We start from the raw sequence: 25,487 nt of genomic DNA on the forward strand, positions 1-25,487 counted from the left end.
AGGCACACAAAAGCACTAGTTTTGCCTGACCTGAGGTGAGGCAGGCATCAGGAACCGGGGAGCTGTGGTGGGTGGAGTGAACAGCAAGAGCCCCATGTCTCTTGCTGGAGGAATTGGGGACACACACAAGTATGGGGCAGGGGGAAAGGGAAGAAGCCTAAAGGAAGCCTGAACATTCTATGTCATTCACCAATCGCTGGCCTTGTGTCATTGACACCACCCATCTGTGGCCTGAGGCAAGTCAGCCTGAGAAGCCCGGCTGAGGAGAACAGCCCTCCCTTGGAGGGCTGTTAGTGACAGCATGATTATTGTTCAAGGTGCTCCCGTACTGCATTCGGGTAGTTTGTGTATTTTTATACCAGCCACTTAAAAAGAAAAAAAATAAGGTAATGCAAAATATAACAACAACAACAAAACCCTTTGTAGGTTAATTCAGCTAAAGGTCAGATCAGTGTCTGCTATGGATCCAACATATGAAATGAATATGAATATCACTGTCATATGAAATGGATGCCAGGAAACAAACAGCCTAATAAAAGGGGCATAGCAAGTTGGCAATGGACAGGTTAGTATTTTTTTAGAATATTTGAATTTATTTTGCCTACAATTTCATACATGTATATAATGTATTCTGACCACATCCACCCTATTATCCTGTGTTATCCCTTTCACTCCCTCCTGACCCCTTTCTCCTTCCAACAAAGCCCTTCCAGTTTCCATGTCTTTTTTAATGGTTTGCTGAAGTTCATTAGCATTCCTTGGGTGAGCACAGATGTGAGGTTATTAGCTAGAGCCTGAGCTATTTACCAGGGACTGCCTATACCAGTGAGGAAAAAGCATTGCTCCCAGCAGCTTTTAATGTCAACAGCTCCTGGTTTTGGCACGTTAGTATCCAGTGGAGTCTTATATCTTAGTAGAGCAAGATAAATACATGAATAAAATGGCCAGTTAGTGGTGTGGGGGCTTCCCTCATCCAGCTGGAGGATGGTCCAATGGGAGGGGCAATAAGGTCACTGGTATCATCAAAGCTACAGTAACAATGATCAGAAACTCTCCATGTTAAAAAAAAAGTAAAGGCTGTCTCAAAGGGGTAGGTCTTAAATGGAAACCAGGTTTGCAGTTATGGGGCTGAGGGTCAGGATGAATGCGAACTTGGAAGACTGTTTTTCACGAACCCTTGAGGCCGACCCACCCACTGTGTCCTGGATACCTCTCCTCAATCTATCTGTATACTAACCATGTGTTTTTCTCAGACTCAATCCCTGGCTGATTCTAAGTCTAAACTGAAGAAGCGACAAATAAGCAGGAAATTTAAGCCCTACATCTAACTTGTCCCTGTGACAGCAACAGCTTATTGCTTCTAGCAGAGAGCCCGGTGTGTGTGTGTGTGTGTGTGTGTGTGTGTGTGTGTGTATGTGTTCCTCCGTGGTAAGGGCAGCCGCCTCCAGTTCTTACCCCTCCCCAGTTGAGCGTCCGGGCCAGGTCATTCCCAGTCCCCAGTGGAAGCACCCCGACAGGAGGCTGTGGGCTCAGCTGCAGCTCGTCCAGGATGGAGAGGATCCAGCCCACCTATAGACACATTGGGGACCAGAAGAGAGAAAAGAAAGACAATAAGTCACCAAGAAGGAAACTGACAAGAGGAAGAGACTGGAAAAGTCAGAGTATTCAAAACACATGTTTAAATCCCTGAGACGGCAACAGGAAGCCTACCACTTAGTTCAAATGGTTTCGAAATGGCCAACCCCTTAACAGGAAAAAGACCACTTTATGCATGTTCTATAATATAGGCACATTGGGACCTATACATGTTTATCTAGACATGCACTTTAAAATTTAGGAGAATTTAAGGTTATTTAGAGGGGTAATATAAGAGCGTATCGGAGAGAATATAAAACTCAGAATCAGATTAAATTCCACTGCGGCTCATACAGGCTGCAGAACCTTGATTAAAATGTGTAACTTCACAGACACTCATTTATCACAGACACAAATGTGATAATGATGCCCAGCTCACAGAGCTGTTTACAGCTTCAGCCATAATGCATATAAACACTGTAACTGGTCTACCGCCCATAAAGGCAGTCATTAGATGAGCACCCTCCACAGCGTCAATTTGGAAATTCCTAATGTTTTCCTAAAATCTAGTTAATGATTCACCATAAAACACAATTACACATGGACTCAGCATCTAATATAAATTTAGGTAGAAAGTATATACTTGCACACTAGGATCACATGCCCACTTACTCTTTGTTCTAGGAGAAATAATGCTTTGAATATAGTCATACTACAACTTAAACAAACAGCTCCTAACCTAAGAGTAGCAAAAAGAAACTTAGGTCACACAAACCTACAGTTTTCACTAGGAATTCACAATTATGGCTTATATAATAAAAGAACTACAAATGGCAAATGTCAAGAAGAGATTACCTTAAAGGTGATGGCTTCAGTTCCCTATTGCATATTAACCAATTTTACCTCAAATTTAGAAAAGAAAATCTTGCTATAAACTATGTAATTCTTAGCCTATTGTACTCTGACAGATGAGTGAACTTTATCATCTTACTGGTTCATTCATAAGCTCAACAAAATAGTGGCACATTTTTATTCTAATCTTGTATGAGTGTCGTGAATCTTTTAAAACAGCACGTATCACTGCACTTAATGAACACTAGCAACTGCTCTGTACAACATAGCAGAGCAACTAAAATAGCAAGATTAATGAGTAGGGCTATGCTGGCTAAAACAAAATGGCTACCCTTAGAGTTCACACTAATAGAAGATGGTACACTGATTACAATCTCCATGCTATCCCAGAGCAAAACCCTTTAACAAATCATGTCATCAAACTTCAAAAATGTCAAGAGGAAGCCATTAGTATATGTTAACATAAAAAGACTCTATAAGATGGTTTAGTTTAGCTTCTGCTTTATAAGAGTTAAATGGTGTCTAGGTGGCATTAGTGCCATGTCATTTATCCATTAGAACTGCTGTTCATAATTAGACAAAACTAACATCAGTGAGACCAGTCTTTTCACCACTACAAAGAATTTCCATAAAGAGACGAGCGTAGCAGGGCCTGCCAGCAATCTCTACAATCCCAAACTTCTCAGGAAGCTGAGGGAGGAGGATTGCGAGGGAGGATGACCTTCGCTATGTGTCAGACCCTATCTCAGGAAAAAATAAAATTAGGAGGTGTCTGGGAGGTAAGCCAATGGGAAATTGCTTGCTAGACACACCCAGAGCCTTAAGTTCAATTCTTAGCACCATAAAACTACTGAATGAATTGATAAGACCAAACTCAGTACTGGAAATGGCCTGACTATCTTGGAGGCTGAAATATGTGATTTTGACATCCCTGGTGCTAGAGAAAGCTCAGAAATTCACTAAATGTGATAGACTAAAATGCAGATCTTTCTAAATGCCAAAAGTCAGTCATGGAGCATCCTTAGATAGTGGCCTGTGGCCTTTTGATTGTGATCTTTAGCTTTTCTTGCACACATAGTACCAGTCAAGTGTTTTCACAGCTGTGCTGGACATAGTCTCACTGCTACTAAAAGCACAGCCAAACACAGCGAGAGCTGAACAGATTAGGAACGTGTAGGAAGCATTTGGAAGGTCAGCAAAAAGGGCACAAGCACTCAGAATACTCACGGCAGATGCAAACAGCACTAGAAAAACTGGGTCTGCAGATAGGCAGTGGAACTCAGAATCAAACGCAACAACCCATCCAGAGAAGAGAAGCTTTCCCTACAACTCTTCAGAGAGATGGTCACTCACCCTTCCTCTTTCTCTTCTCTAGATTTAAGTGAAATTTTTTTCTCATTTTAGCTGGCCAATGTCTCTCTTGGGAAGATAGTTTACTCTTACAACATCTGATTTTACTCTAAACACAGTAATGACAGAGGAACGAGGTGAGAAAGACATATCTTCTTGGCCCACTGACAAAACACAAAATGTCAAGGTGAGGTAAGGCTTGGAGCAGCCTGCCTCCAGGTCTCACAAGGAGTGGAGAAATCCAGTTGACCTTCTGTCTAATAATGAGGAATGAAACCATGCCCCCTGCTGTACTGTACCAGAGTCTGTCCTGGTACCACTGCTCTCTAGGCAGAGGAAAGGATGGTAGGGACCAAGTGCAGAAGAACACTGCCTGAGGCCATGGCCACCTGGACTGTGAATCACTGTGTTTGGAAGAAAGTGAGACAGCCTCTGTCTGCTAAACAGTTATGCCAGTCTCCCACTAATCCAGGGATGTCTTTCTAGCATGAGAGCCTTCACCACCTACAGCAAACATAGTTTTAGTCTGAGAACTCTTAAAATACTCTGTAAGGAAATGGAACAGACATAGAAAGAGAAAATCAAACAACCGCCTCTGAACATGAGCCCACAAAGAAAATGTCTAAATCACTTGAAGGCTCACACAGAAAGGAATGGAAAAGCAAGAGGATTACCACAAAGAAATGTGTCCAGTGACTTCCTGCGATGAGTTTAACAGCTGCCAATCAACCCTTCTTAGGCTCAGCTGCTATCTGCTTTCTCAAAAGAGGCTCCCAAGAGCTCAGCTTGATCTGTGCTTGGCTCCTCACAGAGCCTTGGGAGCTTGTGGATTTCATACTGTCATCTCCAAGGACAAAGCAGAATTCTTCAGACTTGCACACAAAGATGGTTTTTTTTTTACTTTACAAACTGAATGTGTGTCTATTAGGCATGTGCAGGTACTGCGTGGATATGTGTGTCCACATGCACGTGTGTCTGTCTGTGTGCATGCATTTATTTCAAGCTTATTATTTCCTTGATCAAATAGTTTCCCTGACTACAAGCAGGCCATCTTGTATTCATTTTTTTGCCACCATCAAATGTCATCATATGACTTTTAAAAGACTTTTATTATCTTGATATTCTCATAATGCCTTCTGTTTCGCAGGGAATTATTTGGATGAGGTATATCAGTGACTCTTCTTGGAGCAGTCTCAAAAAAATTTTTTTCCCGAGAGGAGTGTCATTACTACTCAACTTCCAGCTGCCCAGAGGCAGCCCTGTGGTGGGGCAGGAGGCACAAGACCCAGAAGGAGACACTGGCACTGGAACCAAGCTCCCGTGTGTACTGGAGGGGACAAGTCACTTAGCACACTCCTTCTTGTCTGTAAAATGGAGAGCAACTGTGCCTGAACGTTAGTCATTTTCTCAGTTGACCATGTGGAGTACATGCCTGACAAATAAGAAATGCAAACTAACATTAGCTGCTGCACCCAGTTCTATTTTTCTTCCTGTCCTCTTACTTCATCCACAAAGGTCATTTCCTAAAAGCAAAATGCCCTCTTCCCACTGGTCTGCTTGAAGAAAGCTGAGCCTTCAACTTGAAAGTCAGCCTCACCCTTGCCAAGGAGTCTGTCCTTTATAAACCATAAATAATACCAGAAGCCAGGCTTTCTTACAATAGAAAGAAGCCGTCAAAAAGAGATGGACACAATTATGCTGCAGTAGCAGGAGAAATGGAGGATCATGGGTAACACCCTCTGCGTTTGTCCCTATGAAAGCAAAACAAAACTATGTAAAAGATCTTCAGGCCCCAAAGCTGTATGTGGGGCTCTGCCTCCCAGGTTGTAACCAGAAGCCTGCTCTCACCGTAATCCCAGATTTCAAACTACAGAATCTCAACTAGGTTCTGTTTTCTCGGGCTTTAATGTTACCCCAAATTATCTGTGCCAGACCACTAGCACCCTTCCAACTAGTTCCCCTCGCCAGTGAAGAAAATTATCCTGACTTAGCCAAAGCATTTCCAGCTTGCAGCTCTGCCCTTCCTTCAGTAGGAGCAGCAGGAGTGACAGATTGAGAACACTGGGTCCTTCTGCCTGCCTCTTGCCTGAGCAGGCACAGCACTGCAGCAGCAGCTGGCCAATGCTGCCACCGCCTGCCGGTTTGTTAAGCTCTAACTGTCACAGAAGGACACCAAGTAGTGTTTGCCTTCTATGGTGCATTGACATTAGATAGGACTGGGGGGTATAGATGACAATGAGCTGACATTTCCTCTAATAGAACAGTTGTTCACTGACTGCCTTGTGTGCATCAGAAAAGGATGAAGGACACATTATAGAATGACAGCCACATTCTTCCACTCTCAAAGAAAAGCAAGGCACAACATTGAACTCTGACAGGTACAGTCATCCCTAGCCCTCAAGGATTTTAAAAGCTGTGAACTAAAGTTTTCAAACAAACATCTGTGTCTATACTACAAGTGCATACTTTCTTCCTGTCATTGTTCCCTTAAAATGCAGCTATTTACATATTATTTACATAGCATAAGAGGTTATGCATAGTCTAGAGATGATTTGAGGTGTGTACAAAATTCATGTAGGTTCCACACAAATGTTACATCATTTATATAAAAGATTGTGTATCAGCCAAGCTGGTGTTTATAAGGGTTCCTAAAACAAGTCAGATGCCAAGGAAGAGCGAAACTAGCATTTTTCTTTTAATGTTTTATATGCTCAAGTCTTAATTTATGAACCTCAAGCTTATCACAAAACCTGAAGAAATGTGACCAGAGAAAATAAAGACAAAATAAAGTATGGATTTAGGACAACTACCCATCCGCTAACACTGATGAATGCATGCTGAGGACACGCCATGTGCTTTCTCAGGGGAGGGTAGAATACAGAGAGACAGAGGCTACGGAGGAAAGAGCTTCACATGATCAACTAGGCCCTACCACGGTCATGTCTAACTTGTCTCATCTGTGTAACCTCTACCCTGCACTCCTACCCATTAAGAAATACGGGTCATCTACTACTCTTAATCTAGAGGAGCCAAATGAGCAAGGAGTAAATGTGAAATGAATGACAAATGTCAATCTAATTGTAGCTTTTCAGAAGAACACGCGAATGGCTAAAGGTGAGCTGGATGGTCCCACCTACTTTCTCAGAGTCAAGAGCCAGATGGTCAGCGTACACAGGTTATTCCATAAGGGACCATGGTAGGGATACCTGTGGCAGAAGTGGCTGCGCCCATGTGTTTCTCCATGTAGAAACATGGAATCAGCACAAGCATTTGGCAGTGTGGCATAACCAAGAGGAAAGACACACATATATAACTTGGCTAGAGTGGTTAGTTCTAGACTCTAAGCATCAAAGTTACAGAACACTCTTGGGTTATCTAAGTTTTCTTTCAGCATAGGGATCAAAGGGGGAAGCTGACACCTGGACCTATGTGCCTCTAACTTGGGAAAACCATATCTGTGCTCTCTAGAGACGAAGCCCCTGGCCACTAAATGGTAGAGTCAAACTGGATGTGTTGCATATCTACAGTCATATTTTAAAGACACTGCAAAATGCCACCCATCATAGTTCAACATAGACCTCAGAGAGAGATCACTCTTCCTATCCTCCTGTATGTTTTATTAACACAAAAACAAAATAACTGATATTGAAGCCTCAAAACTTTTTCCCAAAATAATACGAAATTTCTATGTGTTACCTAATATGTTGCATAATTCATATGGTTAATAGTTAATACATCAACAGCAGCAGCAGCCAAAAATATTCCATCTGTGTTTCCTCCTTGAGTGGTGTCAGCACTCTGACAGAATTCTGACAGCATCTACAGTGACAGATGTACTCACTAACTGAAGACCGCATACCTCATGTCAAATATGTACCCAACATGCCAGAGAATTACACTCCACTTGCTTAAAGCCTGCATTTTTTCCTCACTGATCTACCAGGCTGTCTCTTTGCATAAATTCTGCCTCCATGCAAAATAAGACTTTCACATTCCAGGGGCTGCAGAGAGGGCTCAGCAATTCAGAAAGCTGGCTGCTCTTCCATAGGACCTGGATTGGATTCCTAGCACCCACATGGTGGATCTCAAGTTTCAGGGAATTTGATGCCCTCTTCTGGCTTCTGCCATCTCCAGGCATACACATTGCATGCAGGCAAACATGCAGGCAAAATACTCATATGCACATAAATTCATTTTTTAGATATATATTTTTTTATTCTTATGTACATGAGTGCTCTATCTGCATGTACACCTGCAGAAGAGGCCATCAGATCACAGGATAGATGGTTGAGAACCACCATGTGGTTGCCAGGAATTGAACTCAGGACCTCTGTAAGAGCAGACAGGGCTCTTAACCACTGAGTCATCTCTCCAGCCTGAATACAAATTCTTAAAAATTTAAAAACTTCATATTCCAAACTAGTAATCACATGTGATAAATATTTCATAGACCTCATATGCCTTCACAGATGCCTGATTTTAACATGGAAAATGAAGTAAAACCAAGTTTCTTTAAGATAATTAGAGTTTTGATTCTCACTAATGGAATAATAGATGTTAGCACTGACAAAAGTGATGAGTCTACGATGTGCTCCCATCCTAGGGAAGCACATGGCTTTCATTTTAGACACGACTGTTTCGAGTGGCCATGGACCCCGAGCACAAATTACTCATGTATTTATGAACTTCATGGAACAGCATGACAACTGAAATTAGATAAAGTCCCTAAGAGGAAAAGATAACCTAGTACATAAAGAACTCTTAGTCTTGTGTAGTGGTCATTAACTATGGTGTATATGATGAGAAGATAGCAGAAAAGACCAGACAGGAAACAGCAGAGGAAGCAGGTCAGCAGTGTATCAGAGAGCCAGTGACAGACAACAGTTCCCAGACATTCGAAGACACTAAATGCTGGGACTGAATCTGGCTCTTAGCAGCTCTTGCAACATGTCTGTGTTCCACTCACCACTCTGGTTTTTACTTGTTTCTTTCTTTGTTTCTTTTCCCCAAAGGCCCCACTGAAATTGCAATCTTGAAGACACCATTATTTCCTGGAATCTAATGCAGGTTAATTGTTCAGTCTCAATATCTGCCCGTGTCTTGAAACTCTGTTTTCTTGACAGAACGAACTTCTAACTTTCTTTCTATTATTCTATTATTTTTCAGTTTGGCTGGGTGGGGGGCTTTAGTTCTAACTCCATAATTGTCTCACAAGCTTTGGGCTTAGCTCTCTTCCTATCATGTAAGCACTGAAATCTCATCCTTCCAAATATTTACCTGATTCTAGAGAATGGTGCAGTACTGCATGACCTAACATTGTGCTTCTTGGAATATGTATTCCCTAGTAGAGAAAACAAAGGAATGAGGATGGTAGAGGGTCCCAGCAGGGGCAGATACATGGGGAAGAGACAGGGGAGTGGGAGGCACCCTAATCAGTACAGATCTGCAGCTTGGGAATCCTAAGTAGGCTGCACCTATGGATTTGAGTTAAAAACAAACAACAACAAACAAACAAACAAACTTAGAGTATAGGTCACCAGACATGTCAAGTGAACATCTTGACATCTGTCTATCTATCTGTCAATAAAACTTAAAGAAGAGAAGAGGAGAGTGGGAGGTTGAAGTCACAAAGGAAGGTAAGAAGATTGTCAGGTAACTGTAGCCATGGGTGTTCCCTTTCATTATACAGAGTCAACCTGGCAGTTGGTGACACCACAAAGAATATTCTTTAACATCACCAGTCACCTGTACATAAGTTTTAATGTAGGAAGCTTATACATCTTTTATAGTGTTAGAACTCAAAGAATGATCATCCAACTCCACTCTGGCATGCTTGGTGCCTAAAACACATACAGTTTCAAGACATTATAAAGAATTTAACAAGCTAATAATTGTAAATCTTGAAGAAGGGTAAACCCTACTTCCTCAACTAGGAGAGTCCATGAAGCGTGGGCCAAAGGAGACACTGATCTTCCTTATTCCAGTTCATTCATTAGCATATGATGTGCATCCATTAGCATCTATTGTTCATCCAGTGTGGTGTCCAGGGCTCCCAGGTATGAGAGGAGAACCTGCTGCTACCTTCAGAAGTCAAACATCATAATCACAGAGCTTAAGGGAAACCTGAAGATAGTCCATAAAACAGTGCTAGATTCTGAAACATCAGACTCCAAATCAAGAAACAAGCACACAGGGCAGATCACATACTCTGCCCCGACTGATCTTTGCCTTTGCTGAATGCATGAAGACAGAGGCCAAGCGGAGATATAAGTGAGACATGATAAACACGGGCATCCAGGATAGGAGAACTTAGACCAATTCTATACTTTCCATAAAAAATAAATATAGATGAGGGGCTAAGGAGCTCAGTGGGGACAGTGCTTGCTGCACCAGCCTGAGGACTGAATTGGAACCCCAATTCCCATATAAAATATAAGGTGAGTATTGTCATGCACATTGTATAATCTCCACATTGAGAGGGGGACAAGAACAGGAAGATGCTGGGGCTCCTTGGTTATTCATTCTGGCCAAATCAGTGTGCTATATAGTTCAGTGAAAGGTTTGGGGTTGGGGAGAGGAGAGGGGGAGAGTGCAGGCGCAGAATAATTGAGGAAGACACCTAAGGTTGACCTCTGATGTCCACATGCACACCTGCACATACGTGAGCGTGCACACACAAGCAAAAATGTTATAAATGCCAACCAAGTGAATGACCTCTGAGGCCACACAACGTTATTCAATGTTCTACATCTTACTTCCAGCAGAAAAGAAGCACAGGGTTTCAACAGAAACCACAGATTTCTGCTTAAGTACAACCAATTATTAAGAGCAGATAGCAATGCGGTGATAGTGGCTAGGTAACATTTTGCAGGAGCCATCTCTTTACAACATAGAGTCTGAAAAGCTGCTGCGCACCGTGCTACCTTCACAAACGCTAACAGCTCAGGTGAAATGGTACAGTGCCTAGTCTCGGCACAATCAAAAGAAGAAGAAGCACCCTGGGAAAAACAGGAGGAGTCAATCCCAAGTGCTGAGGAGAAAGCTATCCTAACTTGGAAGAAGGGGAGCAAATTATGTTAGACTTGAAACCCACTACCAGTCTTACCAGAGGGAAACCAAATGCAAGAGAAACAGGCCCCACCCTGCGGTAGGTCTGTTCTCAGGGAGAGCTGCTGGGCTGCCCCTGTGAAGACCTGGCCACCTCCATTAGTACTCTGCCCTCTGACCTCAGGCAGCAGAAGCAGAGGCAGACTCAACGTGCTGGCAGAGCATGACCACCAGCACAGGACTCTGCCTTTGAGCTCAGTACTGAGCCTTCAAAAATGGGCTCGAACACTGGGCAAAGACGGCCCCTGCATGTGAAACAGACCCATGCCCCAGAGGGGCAGACTCAAATATTGGCCTTCCTCCCTCTGGTTTTAAGACTCAGGTGTCCCAGCTTAACTTCAGTGATGGTGGCCAAAGCACCATTTCTGAAGACCCAGCCATCCCCAGAATGGTGCTCCAGGACGGAGTCTCTAGTCCTGCCTCAGCACCACTGCTGCCCAGCCAATATCTTAGCGCCATAATAAAAGACTTGTTCTGTTGCTCTCCTCATTGTGGGTTTTGGGCACAGGGGTCTTTCCTGAGACTGATACTCTAACCAAGGACCATTCAAGGAGATAACCTAGAACCCCTGCACAGATGTAGCCCATGGAAGTTCAGTGTCCAAGTGGGTTTCCCTAGTAATGGGAACAGGGACTGTCTCTGACATGAACTGATTGGCCTGCTCTTTGATCACCTTCCCCTGAGGGAGGAGCAGCCTTACCAGGCCACAGAAGAAGACAATGCAGACACTCCAGATGACACGTGATAGACTAGGATCAGAAGGAAGAAGAGGAAGACCTCCCCTATCAGTGGACTTGGGGAGGGGCACGGGTGTCAAAGGGAGAGAGAAAGTGAGATTGGGAGAAGATGAGGGAGGGAGTTACAGGGGGGATACAAAGTGAATAAACTGTAACTAATAAATATTTTAAAAAAATGAGTGGAAAAAAAAAAGACATATTCTGGCATACACCCCTTCTGGCTGTGTCATAAGCCTCACACCTGAGATTGTACTGGCCCTTTGATCTGGGTGACTTAAATACAACTCAACCTGACATTAGAAAGTGCCTTCACCAACACTAGTCTAATCTCAACTGAGCCTAGTGTGGAGTAAGCTCCCATTTGCCGATGATGGGGTAACTTAGCCTAGGAACCAGAGCCAGGCATGCCACTGGGGAAGTTTGAAAAGCTTCCACTGCCACGCTGTGCTAGCAAAAGAGCCTCTGGACCTGCCTTGGTGCTATAATAGACATATAACCCCAGTATATGAGGCTTCCTTTGGGCCAGCATCACCTTCAGCTGGTTCTAGCTGTCTTATGCCATAAGTCTATTTCAGCTATGCACAGCTCATAGCATCACCAACCGTGTCTACCCCAGTTCTGTCTTGATAAGCTGTGGGTTCACAGTATGATACAGCTTTGCCTCATGAGTGACCAGAGGCCTGATGCTGGTCCCTCGGTGAGCACAGGCAAGTTGCTGTGGATAAGGTGTTTGGGTGAAGCCCAGATCTACAGAAAAGTTTGTTTCAAGCTGAATGACATGCCTTTGTGGGTTAGGATAAACATGGGCTTAGGCTGCCCTCTAGTGTTAAAACTGTGTCAACACACTGATGTTGAATGCGGGAACTAACCTTCTAATGCTGAAATAACAAAAGCAACTACAGAGGTGATGAGAAACCTCTGAAGAGTTTCTCTAAGGAGAGGCACAAGTAAAACCAAAGTGCAAAGACTGGAATAAAAGCCTAAAGCATCAATGCTCAGATGACGTCACCACCACTAAGAGAGCTCTCAGGTCACAGGGGTCTCTCCTACTGCAGAGGTAAAGCACAAGAAAGTAAGCATAGTAATGGCTGTGAGCCTATTTTTAGACTAGGGATTTTAAAAAAACTGTATTGAGGAAACTCAAGAAAAGGCAGAGGAAAAAACAATACTACGAGAGTCAAGCTTAACAAGGATAAAGAAATTTTAAATCTTTATTAAATGTTTGTGAAAGAGAAAGAGAAAGGAAGTGGGGAAAGGGGGATAGAGAGACTGTTAATGAATGGGTGCACATGCTTGTACCATGAAGAACATGTGGAAGACAGGGGCCAACTTTTGAGAGTCATATCTTTTCTTCCACTATGTGGGGTCCAGGAATGCCAGGAGAGCCAAAGCTACACAGAGAAACAGTGTCTTGGAAAACAATGGAGGAGGGAGGGGAGACAAACAAAGCAAACACAACGCAGAAATCCTTTAACTGAAAATTAGCAGCAAAATTAAAAACAGAAGACAGGAAGGCAAGGGCAGGGCAAGGTGATTCTGAAGATGTCTCAGTGAGGAAAGCATTTGCCACGTGAGCCTGGTGACCGGAGCTTGAGCCACAGAAACCACATTGTGTTTGTGTGGGGAATCATTAAATCCCATTGTGTACGAGCGGTCTATGACGTGTCATTAGAAACCAACTGAGCGACAGCTGAGAGTCTTGCCCACCATTGTTTTACATTCATTTATGTATTCATCCATTTATCAATTTATTTATTATACAAATTGTACGCCTGACGAAGGATAACTATCCACAGCAAATAAAGAGTTCTAAAGAACTCAGCCAACCACAGAAGCACAAGCAAATCTAAAAGGGGCTCTGCAATAAAGCACTTCTTCAAACACGTGAATGGAGAACGGCTCTGCGGGGAAAAGGTCAATGCCACTAATAATCAAAAACCAAAATCACAATGAAGCAGCATTTTACTCCTGTAAGAAAGCTGCTCTCAAAGCGACTAACAATGACTAGTTACAGTATACAAGGGTTAGTGATAGCATTTTTATTTTTTGTACTGGTTTAAAAACAAATTTTGGTCAATAGCTATGAAACAGCTAAGATAACTGGAAATGCCTCAGCTTGTATTTGAAGGAGTTAACCATTTGTGAAAATTTCTATTCCAGTGATGACAATAGAAATGGTGCAGTGCCGTTGAGGGACAGTGCTGCAGAAGGCTAAGTACGTCCCATGAGAACAGCAAAGACTTTCTCAGCCTTAGGGCTTGTGAATCTCATCAGACTGGCATTCACATGAGGGGATTGGAAAGACTGGGGCTGAAGAAAAAACCTCCCACAGGGAATCCAATTCGAAAGATAGATGGATAAGGGAGAGAACAGATTCTCTTTCAAAGACCTACCGTTCCATCCCCACCACAGGCCAGAATGCGCAGATTTGGTACCTTCCTGTACAACTCCAGCCTAGAGAGGAAATGAAAAACTAAGTAAGCACATTGTTCTCTGTAGAGATGAACCAAGGGGCAAAATTCATGGGTACTACCCACAGAGGACATGAATACTACCCACAGCAGACACGGGTACTCCCACAGAGGACACGGGTACTACCCAGAGAGCACATGTGTACCACCCACAGAGGACATGTGTGTTTTTTCATTGCCCACAGAACCAAGGCAAACTGACCCTGCAATTGGATCAGAAACCAGAAGCAGACACTGGTACTCCATGACCAACACTGGGATGGGAGATGGGGTATCCTCTTGTCTTCTCATAATTCTCTGCCATCCTCTCAATTCACATAATTCACATTATTTTGCTCTCTAGTTTTTTACTTCCTTTCTACTTTTCAATTTCCTATCACTCTTCTTTCTCCCTTCTCAGAAAAAAAAAAAGCTGAATTAATTTATAATCAGTAATCTTTATGTGTTTGCACTGTATTTAATTTTGATTAGCTTTTCCTGAGTCTATTTGTCTTTCAAATCTACACTTCCCATGTTTAATCCTTGAAAATTTGAAAACTGAAAAACATGGAGAAGTCTCATCACTGCTGTCATTACAGCAAGCATGAGTCAACCACCTTCGCTCGCTCACTCTCTCACAGCCTTTCCTCCACCCTCAGCCTGAGGCAGGGCAAGTCCACCTGATTGTCTTTACTTTGAAAGTGTCTGCTTAGGGTCAGATCATTTTACCTTTCTGATTGGCTCTCAAGAAAGCCCAGGCATTCTGCCTTAGAAAGCTTCCTGCTGAAGGCAGGCATTGGCAGTTCTGCTCCAGAAACCACCATCTACTTATAAATAGCATAGATCTGCCTGAAAATATTTGTCTTGCTCTGATTCTTATGAAACATCCATGTAATATATAACTTAAAGTAATACAAAATCCTAATAAACATAAAATCTAAATGACCACAAGCCAGCAAAGCATATTTAATGTGACACAAACAAACATTAAAACAAATAAGTCTCACAGCAGACCTTGGTGGCAAAGAAATGCACAGAGTAAGGGAACAACAGAAATTTGTTTTGTAATTATTATTTCCTTTCATGTTTAAAATATTTAACTTACCCATTTTGTACAGGAATATCATTTTCTAAACCCTCTGAATTGACATCTCTTTCATACTGACATTACTACTTATTAAAAAAATAACTGTCATCTCAAATGTCATCAAAACTGTCTTAGTAATGTAATGGATTTAATACAGGGAATCAAACAGAAAGGGAAGTGCCCCCATTCTTTCCTGCTATATTGGGTCACGTACATCTAGACTTAAAATTTTCAACACTTCTAACTAAACACCTAAATCCAGAAAGGGGGTGGAAGAGAAATTAAATGCCTGTCCCACTGAACTGTAGCATCCAAAGCTACAGTTAGTTAATCTCAATACCTCCACCCCTCCCCTCCCTTCCTCTAGCTTTCTGTCTCTTTCCTTTCACTTCTGCTTTCTCCCCTATCCCCACATACCCATTCTGGATGAAGTCATATGCATACAATCTCTCCAGATCAAAGGTTTATTCATACATATGTTGACCCTTTGATTATAAACTCACATTATATCTCTGAAACTGGAGATACAATGCATAAATAGAAAAGCGGACTCCTTTCTCATTCCCCAACTTTCTAAGAATAAGCTTCAGGCCTGCATACACTAGCAGCAAGCACTTGAGAAACGATTGCTCAGAAATGGTTTGGTGGAAACAAATGCAATGACGGGGTGGGGGTGGGGGCAACAGGAGTTTTCAAGAAACGCAAAATGCAAGTAAGAAAGTTACTGAAAGATGAGCAGAAAACACTTCAGCAGGCCATCAGATAGTAGAGAGCATTGACCCCAGATCCTATGGTCCTCACTTGCCTAAAATTCAGAAGGCCCATGGAGGGTATTTCCAGACTTACGCATCTTTTGGCCCTTCCTGAGAAAGATCGAAGACTTGCCGTGGATTCAGGTACCACATGAACATCTGGAGGACTTTGGTTCCCTACAAAAGAATAAACAAGTGAGTAAATAAGAGGCAGAATTTCCCAAACTTAAAAAAAAAAAACAGTCATTCTCTCTTCAAAGGGTTAAAGTGCACACGGTGCTCGAGCGTTCACCATATGCAGCTCAGATCCGTCTGCAGCTCAAGCCCCACCAAAAGGGACCCAATGCCTGTCGTCTTGGCAGGTACACACTTGCAATAAAACCAAGCAAATACGTTAGATAAGATTTGATTACAAGCCATAGCCTTCGATTGTTTGTATGTACACACCTGGAGTGGGTGTGGGTTCGGGTGAGATGGGTGCAACCTGGATGATTTCATTAGTTTTACCATGTGTTCTCTTTCACACGGAACAATGAGGGCCCACTTCTATAAGGCTCAATTGCAGCAACATGTGATATGTGCTTAATGAACAATATATATGAGTTTGACATCACTATGCAATGCTGAAAAGTCCGTCTAGGAAAGTAGCCGGACTGTGTCATTTACCATCAATTTTTACTTTGTCTGGAAACAGAAGTACAGGCGATGTTAGTTAATTGTAATTGTAATTTTATTGAAATAACTTTTCTTACAGAAGTAGAAAAAATGAAAGCATATATGTATGTGCATATGTGTGTATACATATATCTTTCATTCCATACATACACACACATACATATATATATCCAGGTTGGATTACATAGTAACAGCTGTATCAAAATAAAATTGCTACATATATAAATAGAACTAAACTTCTATATATAAAATAAATACGATTTCATTTATTCTTTTGCTTCCTATAGAAAACTATTTCACTAAGTCCATACTAGCTAATATTACCCATAATTTATATTATATATGGACAATAACAATGTAAACAATAAAGCTTAAAATTTAATGTTAAATGACATAGGCTGCCATTTTAGCTAATCCTATCATAGTCTATTTTGACCCTTTCTGACCTACATGTCTATGTCAGCTTAAACCAAACCATCCTAAGCCATCTGCAGTGGTTTAAGGAACTATGATATTCACAGAGAGAACCACTGTGACAGACAGAAGGTAGTTTAGAGATGCTTCTTCAAGCCTACCGAGGGAAAAATAAACAAATTAACCAGTATCAACAGACTTTTAAGCTTGAGCAAAATCATTCATTTTTATCAGCCACAGCAAGCAATCTTTTGATTCTTTCATCAGTTTGTCAAGTGCAATGCAGTAGAGCCATGATCTTTTCCTATCCAGTCTGCTGTGTCGAAGGGCTGCCCTACGAGAGTATGAAGAGCTAGAGACGTGGGATGAGGACTAAGGACGGAGAGCGCGTAGACTCTGGCACAGGTGCAGTATGTGAAGGAACAGGGATGTCTCCCCTCCAGGGTGATTATGTGAGCCACCTGACTCACTGATGGTCATACATCTAGTGCCGCCCGTGGCACAATAGAGACCTCAGTACATGCTGGTCCCTTTCTCCTTCTTCCTTTGTTAATCAATTTTTGCGATTACGCTTGCTGGTGTGAGGTCACTGTGTGGTTGGTAATTATCTCCCTACTGTGTCAACTGGTACAGGAGCCAGTGCGGGTCTTTTGTCTCTCAGATCCCCCAAAGCTGTAATCTAAAAGTTCTGGCTTCTCACAGGCTTGCTGTAATTTTAGCATTCCATTCTTAGCTATCAGAACACCTCCTTTGGCCTCACCAAATGACATATTTTGCTCCCTGTCAAGTACAAACAAGGATTTAGGGATATCATACCAGCAACATGGATATCACTTTCTTCCTTTCCATGTTGGGCCTTGCTACAAATGCATTCAGGATTATGTTGATCATATTCTACGTTAGATGTAACATAAGCATCATTTTAGTGACAAACTAATTTAAAGAAGATATTCAGCTGACTGGATAGAAAGTCAAATTTTCTGTTTTAGACTCCTAAAGCAGCGTGAACGGTTGATGTGCTCTGCTATGGCAGAGTACACATCTCAATTTCAGCTTCTTCTACTATAAATACAATGTGAGATAATTACCAGCTTTCAAGAAAGGAAAATATAAAGCACAGAAAGGTTATTTGGCTTAACTTAAAATTTCTGTAAAAGATTTGATCAACTGCATGGCTTCACTTTTGCTCATTTTAAATCTGTGTTAACTGAACACCTAATTATCACAATGTATCATTCCAAGAGAGGAAGGCTTACAAAGCCTTGCAAGTTGTTCTTGCTATGTCCCAAGGAGCCTATTCTGGCTTCAATCTATTGGACCAGCACCCCTGGACTCGAGAAATAATCTGCTTGGCTAGGCATGGACAGACATAGCATCTGTTAAAAAGTAGCGCTGGGCTGGAGGTACAGAAAGCACTTGCTAAGAAAGGGTAAAGATTCTGAGTTTCCAACCATGTTCATAGCAGCTTTATTTGTAATAGCCAGAACCTGGAAACAACCCAGATGTCCATCAACGGAGGAATGGATGCAGAAATTGTGGTATTTTTACACAATGGAATACTACTCAGCAATCAAAAAGGAGGAAATCATGAAATTTGCAGGCAAATGGTGGAATCTAGAAAAGATCATCCTGAGTGAAATATTCCAGAAGGAGAAAGACAAACACGGTATATACTCGCTTACATAGACCTATAAGATATGATAAACATAATGAAATCTATACACCTAAAAATGATAATCAAGAGAGTAGACACAGAGTAAGATGACCAATCCTCATTGGGATTGCATTGAACATATGACAGGAGTCTATCGCAAAAGGGATCTGAAAGACTCTACCTAGCAGTGTTTCAAAGCAGACACTAAGATTCATAACCAAACCTTCACAGAGTACAGGGAATCATATGAAAGAAGGGGAGTTAGTATGATGGGGAAAGGATAGGAGCTCCACAAGGACCAAATATATCGGGGCACAGGGTCTTTTCTGAGACTGACACTCCACCAAGGACCATGTATGGATATAACCTAGAACCTTTGCTCTGACGAAGCTCGTGGTAGCTCAATAACCAAGGGGTTTCCCATAGTGAGGGGAACAAGGACTATTTCTGACATGAACTCAATGACTGGCTCTTTGGCCTCCCCATCCCCCAAGGGAGGAGCAGTCCTGTTAGGCCACAGAGGAGGACTTTGCAGCCAGTCCTGAAGATACCTGATAAAACAGGGTCAGATGAATGGGGAGGAGGTCCCCCCCCATCAGTGGACTTGGAAAGGCTCAGGGTGGAGATGAGGGAGAGAGGGTGGGATTAGGAGGGAATGAGGGATCGGGACACGGCTGGGATACAGAGTTAATAAAATGTAACTAATAAGAAAAAAATAAAAATTAAAAAAAAAACTTTTTTTTAATTTTGTTTAAATCGAAACTTCTGAGTTTCGATTTCCAGCTCCTATTTTAAAAGCCAGACCCACACTTAGTAACCCAGCACCAGAAAGGTGGAGGCAGGCATATCCCTGGAGTTTGCTGGCCAACCGGTCCAGACAAGTCAGTGAGCTCCAAGTTCAGTCACCTGAACCTGCCACCAAGGAAAGACCAAGGAAGCTGGGTGCAGTGGCACAGGCCTATAATCCCAGCACTGCCATTTGTGTGGCAGAGGCAGGTGGGTCTCTAAGAGCCTGGTCTACATAGCAAGTCCAGGACAGCAAGTCTGTGAAAGAAGGAAGGAAGGAAGGAAGGAAGGAAGGAAGGAAGGAAGGAGAAAGGGAGAGAGAGAAAGAAAAAAATGAAAGGAAGGAAGGGAGAGAGAAAGAAAGAAAAAAGAAAGAAAGGGAGGGAGGGAAGGAGGGAGGGAAAAAAGAAAAAGAAAAAAGAAAAGAGAAGAAAAGAAAAGAAGGAAAGTGAAAGACCCAAGGAAAGTGATTGAAGAAGTGAGGAAGACACCAGATATGGACACACACATATATTCTTTCTCTCTCTCTCTCTCTCTCTCTCTCACACACACACACACACACACACACTTTATTTTCACAATATGCTATAAAAAGAAATGACAAGAATTTGAATGAAAGCATTTTTTATAGCAATCCTGGTAGTGGGGCATACAAGCTAGATGGTCCTTAAAGTCAAACACTCACCCACTTAAATGAGACCAGCCAACTGCCTATAGCACTGGAGAAAGCTACTTTAGTGCTTTCACTGGGGCAACTTATTAAATGGATACACAAATGGCCACACAAATAGCATTCACTGGAAAAGCGTCATTTGCTTCTTGGTGTTGAGACAAAATCTACTCAGTCATTTACACAACTGTCACTAGTAAGTCTAAGCACATGATGGTTCTCACCTGCTGCATGACAAACACAAGGCCTGCAACTTTTATTTCTGAGACTGCTTTTCTTGAAAAAAGAAAAGTAGTGCTCATGAATTCCAGTTCAACTTTCAGATACAATAACTTGCTGACTATTTTAATTATTAAGAGTTTGAGTCCTCTTGGGAGCAGAGTGAAGAACGGTATCCTTTCCCATTCGGGAAAGGGGGTGGCTGCAGGAAAATGCAACTCCTCGGAAAAGAGGTAGATTATTACAGACATAAATAAGATCCATTCACAGCACTCCCACTCACCTCTATGTGTGGGGTAGTTTTAGGTGGAAGAATGAAGAGATGAATCAAACAAGGGGCCCCTGGCTATGCAAGCAAGTTCTATGCAGTATAAAGCACAATTTGATCATGATGGAGAAGCAATTCAGAACAGCGCAGTCCACAGCACGGGGCGCTCTGGCATTGTGCTGCAGGAGAATCCTACAGGACCAGCAAGTCTCAGTTCACATCGCGTAGGCGCGGCATAGAGAGTCACGATAAGAACTGCTGGCCAGACAACACGTAAGCTGGGAAAAGACTCAGTGGGAAGAAGAGCTCAAGAATGACTACCTCCAGTAGACACAGCCCCCAGGGAACCCACTGCTTAACCTGCGACTGCAGATACAACCTCTCCTCTGTTCAGGCCTCCACTTGAGTGCGCAGACTCTACTGGAAGGAAACCAACACATTAACTTGCTGAAGCCGGTAAATGCTGCGACAGAGATGTCCAGTGGGAAGCGCAACCATGCAGGACGGTAGCATCTAAAGACAATTTCAGAGATCTGATGGAGGTGTCCCAAGTGAGACACTTGAGTTGTATCCTGAGAGATGAACAAAGTTGAACTTTCCACAGGGGCAGAAGGGGGAAGGTCCAGAGTGAACTCACAGGAAGTGTAAAGGAACAAGACATGACACAGAAAACTACACTCGGCAAAGTTTTAGGAGCCAGGATTCAGAAAGCAGTGGAGTAAGCTGTAGACTAAGCTCTGTGTGCTGAGGCATCTGGACTTCACTGTGGGAAATAGTCACGGAGATGTCTTACAAGGAAAGCCAGGCACATCAGCACTACAGTACCAACAAGGCATGCTTTGCCCCTCCACAGAACTATGTGGCTTGATTTGGGTCTTAGCATCCCACTGATTAAAGTCCCAAAAGCTGTTAACATAGAGAAGGGGGTGTCAGACAGATCTGTGTTTTAATCTGCTGAGATTGCTCTGGAGATCTTGAGGTTGGGTATTGGCATGTCCCCTCATCTATTTACTGTCTCTCAGCCCTCTCTCCAAGCCAATGTGACCCACAGAAGCCTAAATCTGTAGAAAACAATAAAGTTTTACTTGGCTTCAGTCCAAAAACTTTCCAGCACTTCAAAATCTAACTACTTCGCTGAGTCTCATTCATCCAAGTATTTTGGAAACAGTTTATAAAATCAGATCTCCCATTTGAATTCAGTTTCTTTCATCTGTTCCCTATGTCCATACTGGTATAATTGGCCTCTGACTTAGGAGGGTGACTTGGTTGGGGGCCGGGAAGGACACTGGTTCACAGGGAGTGGCATGAAGTCAGCCAGCATGATACACCAGAAGCTACCCACATCCCACCTGCCTGCTCTCATCCATCCAATTAGTCAGCACCCGGAACTCTGGTGCAAGCACCCAGCTTCTACCACACATCTGCCTTGGAACTCCACACTGGACAATGTGAGCAGAGAGTCGCTCAACTCTCCGGGCTCTACAGATCCACTCTAGTGGTTGGCATCTGTGCGTCTGTGGACTTATATGAGGTAACATGAGAGAGGGACACTGAACCCGGTAAAGGGGGTGCGAGATTATAGGAGCTGGGTGTCCCAGGCCTTCCCAACTTCCCACACAGAAGTGGGAACCGTGTCGGAGTAAACTCCTTCTCTCCCTTCCACAGGGAGAGCAACTCACAGCTGATGTTTTAGTGCCTGATAACAGTATCTGTCTCCTCAAATATTTCTGGTACCAACAGCACAACCAGTGTCTAAACCTTCACAAAATACTAGTGCCATGTGTCTGCCGACGGCATTGGAAAAATAGAGACAGCTACTGTGGGGTTTAAGAAGAATGATGAAATAATGAGTTGTTTGACAGAAAAAGGCCTGGTGTATGTTTAGCCTAATATAATCATTTAGAATGTTGACTTTTTTTCTTTTTTTGTTTCAAGCCTGAGGAAGTTAAAAGGTAGAAAAGGAGGTGATTCTTTCACAAGCCACTAGGTGGCGATATCATCTAGTTGTTTACTTTAGATTAATACAAGTTTAAAAATAAAGTTGTGGAGCCTACACTTCAGAAAGAAAACGAATAAGAAATACTTCGCACCCGAAGTCAGATGAGTAGGATAAGTAAATTGATCGCTAAACCATAAAAATCATAATATACCCACCCTTCCGCCCTGCTTATTGCAGCAGGAAGACCTGGCCAGGCAGCAAGATCTGCCTCCCCGCGCGGAGGCAGCTGCATCAGCGGCAGGAGTGAGGAAAGAGACACTCTCCCAGGGCACTCACAGCCACCCTGACTTAGGAAATGGTGACTGTGACTTAACAGGCTCCCAGGCGAGTGTCTACACTCTAAACTTAGATACGTTGCCTTTCTGTTCATAAGCAGAAAGATTTTTAAAAACAAAGCACTTTAAACTGGGTTTCCATGCGCAAACCCAGGCTTGAAAGCGTTTTCCACAGGTGGGAAATCTATCAGATCACACTTCCTAACACTTTGTCTGCATGTCGCATTCACCACAGTGTCATCGAAATACAGAATTCTCACCGCAGCATCTGCTCTCTTAGACAATTTCTTATTTGTTTACTATATGATCCATCCCCCCAAATTTTCCTCATCCTCTGATGCCCACACCCCAAGAGAACATACACCCAGAGAACACGACTGCTGTCGTCCATGAGAGACTAGTGCATCCAGGGCTTTAGAACACCGGGGAGAGGGTGACTGGTTTTGAAAACTGGTTTGGAAGGGTGACGGTGAGCCTTGAAGGATGCCCAGAAATTTCCCATGGTAGAGAAGAGAGGGGACTTGCCTCTCATATTCCCTTTTGGACGTAACTACACAATTCCTCTCTTCCAGTTCAGCCCCTTCCATGACACTCTTTCTTTATCACTCCACGTCACTGTCCCCTCTGGAACTCCACAGCTCTTGCAGGCTGATGCACCCACCTTTCGTGTCCTTAACAAAAAAGATGTCCCCCAAATTCACTGAAGCATCCTTGATCTCTTAGTACTTAATAAGAGTAAGCAGCATTAGGTAAAGTCTGAAGTCTTCCGTCATTATTAACTGACAAGAGACTGAACAGGAATGGGGCTATATCTCAACTGTCTTGCTGGCAAAGACATGGAAAACTAAAAAGCATCCTTGGAGGTGGGGTGGCTCAGAGTGATTAACGAACTCACTTCAGGGCTGGGGATGTAGCTCAGGCAGTAGAATGCTTGCTGAGGACACATGAAATACTGGGTTCTGTCCCCAGCATTACATTAACCAAGCATGGTGCCACATGCTGTAATCCCAGCACCCAGAAGGGAGAGGGAGAGACCAGGAAGGTCAAGGTCATTCTTGGCTGTCCAGTGAACTCAAAGTCAGCTTGGACTACCAAAACCATGAAACTCGTTGCACATACTTTGCTCAGTCTCTGGATTCTCACGTGCATCAATCACCTTGCGAGGCTACAGAGAGGCCAGCCCCTGTGTGGGTGTGTCAGGGCAAACTGAGCATCAACCCTAAGAAAACCATCACTGGGTCTTTTCCTACCACTCACTGTGAAACCATATTATTAGGCTAGGAAAGAGATTACCACTAACAGACAGGAAAATGAAGGTTACAGAAAACAAACTGTTTCTGTGTTATAACATCTGTTTTCCCTGTTCTTCATAGTCCTGAGATTGATTTTCACATTTCAGCCAATCAGGAATCTTGAAGAAGGAGAAGAGGAGACTGGAGGTTTCTTTCAAATCATAGCTCTCATATGACAACTTGCACTCTAGCCAGTTCATCCTGCTAAAATAATGTCCATTATTTTAGCAATGGTGACATCAAAACCCTAATGCTATATCATCCTTCCTCATGTGGGTGATTAAAGAGTCTCAAATCTCTACTAGTTGATGGGGAAACTTCAAAATGTCTTGCCTTGAAGTGTAAAGTGTACACTCCGTGGTCAGAAAAAGTATTTTCACATCCAGATTTCCCAAGAAAATAGCAGAAAATCAAAGCCTACAATAGAGTCTTAATAAGAAGCCCCAGGGAGCAGGAAGAGAAATGGGTAAAAAGATAAAAAGACTGGATTATAGAGAAAGCTGTGTCCTTACAGAGCAAGGCTGCTGTAGGAATGCCATTAACTTCTGTAAGGAGGTATTTGTATTCCTAAATGGGGTCAATATTAAGCCATACTGAAAGAGCTGGACAGAGAACAGATGAAATAATGAAGGCTTTAGAAACTGATGGTTTTCTCTGGCCTTGAGGTACTTGTTTACAATTGTTGTGACAAATGACCTCTGGTTGTTCCTTTCCCTGTGGACAGGGAGAAAGGAGTCAGGTTAAATTATAATAGGAAGAAATAAAGACAAGTTGGTAAAGGTTTTCCTAATCATGAAAACTGAGGGAAGATGGACGTAGGGGCCACACAACGCTTCTATTTGTTTTCTTCCTCACTGTGGCCATGATGAACACAAATAAATCTTTGCTTTTCACTGAAACCTATGAACTGGGAGAAACCCTGAATGGATCTTTCCAGAAAACCTGTAAAGAAAATGTCAGCCCTGAGGTTTTCTAAGTACCTCTGGTCTAGCTGTGTATGGAAGGAGAATGGCAGCCTGCAGACCTCACATGCTTGGGCTCCTAGGATATTATTTTACTGGGTACTGGGGATTGTGTTTTTGACATCAAATATTCAGAGTTAAACTCGTGAAAAATTACTCACCTGGTTGCCCCCACTCTTTGGGTTCACAAAGACAAGCAAAGGCTTCATGAGAGGAGAGGAGATGGGCTTGATCACAAAAGGACGCCCTTTGTTTTCCTGCTGGAAGAGGCAGGCAGCACTGTTACAACAGACACCGACAGCTGGCATGCAATCACAAAGCAAGGGAAGAGGGATCACCACCGAGCACCCCTGAGATCCGAGT

At 42.9% G+C, this 25,487-nt stretch overlaps 1 protein-coding gene across 9 annotated transcripts in view; it reads right to left on the reverse strand.

The window, feature by feature from the left end:
* Positions 1-25,487, reverse strand: part of Dgki (diacylglycerol kinase iota) — a 453,496-nt gene that overhangs the window by 190,551 nt on the left and 237,458 nt on the right. For 6 of the 9 annotated variants that reach the window (XM_021638216.2, XM_060380193.1, XM_060380190.1 and 3 more), the window contains 4 exons: positions 25,286-25,384; positions 16,005-16,087; positions 14,015-14,075; positions 1,456-1,569 (listed from right to left, as the gene is read on the reverse strand). In XM_021638216.2, coding sequence (XP_021493891.2) covers positions 1,456-1,569; positions 14,015-14,075; positions 16,005-16,087; positions 25,286-25,384 — 357 coding nt within the window. The remainder of the gene's footprint in view (positions 1-1,455; positions 1,570-14,014; positions 14,076-16,004; positions 16,088-25,285; positions 25,385-25,487) is intronic. The other 3 variants (XM_021638217.2, XM_060380194.1, XM_060380189.1) reach the window with 1 other exon arrangement.

The sequence above is a fragment of the Meriones unguiculatus genome, chromosome 3 (genome assembly GCF_030254825.1).
Source record: "Meriones unguiculatus strain TT.TT164.6M chromosome 3, Bangor_MerUng_6.1, whole genome shotgun sequence".
NCBI lineage: Eukaryota > Metazoa > Chordata > Mammalia > Rodentia > Muridae > Meriones > Meriones unguiculatus.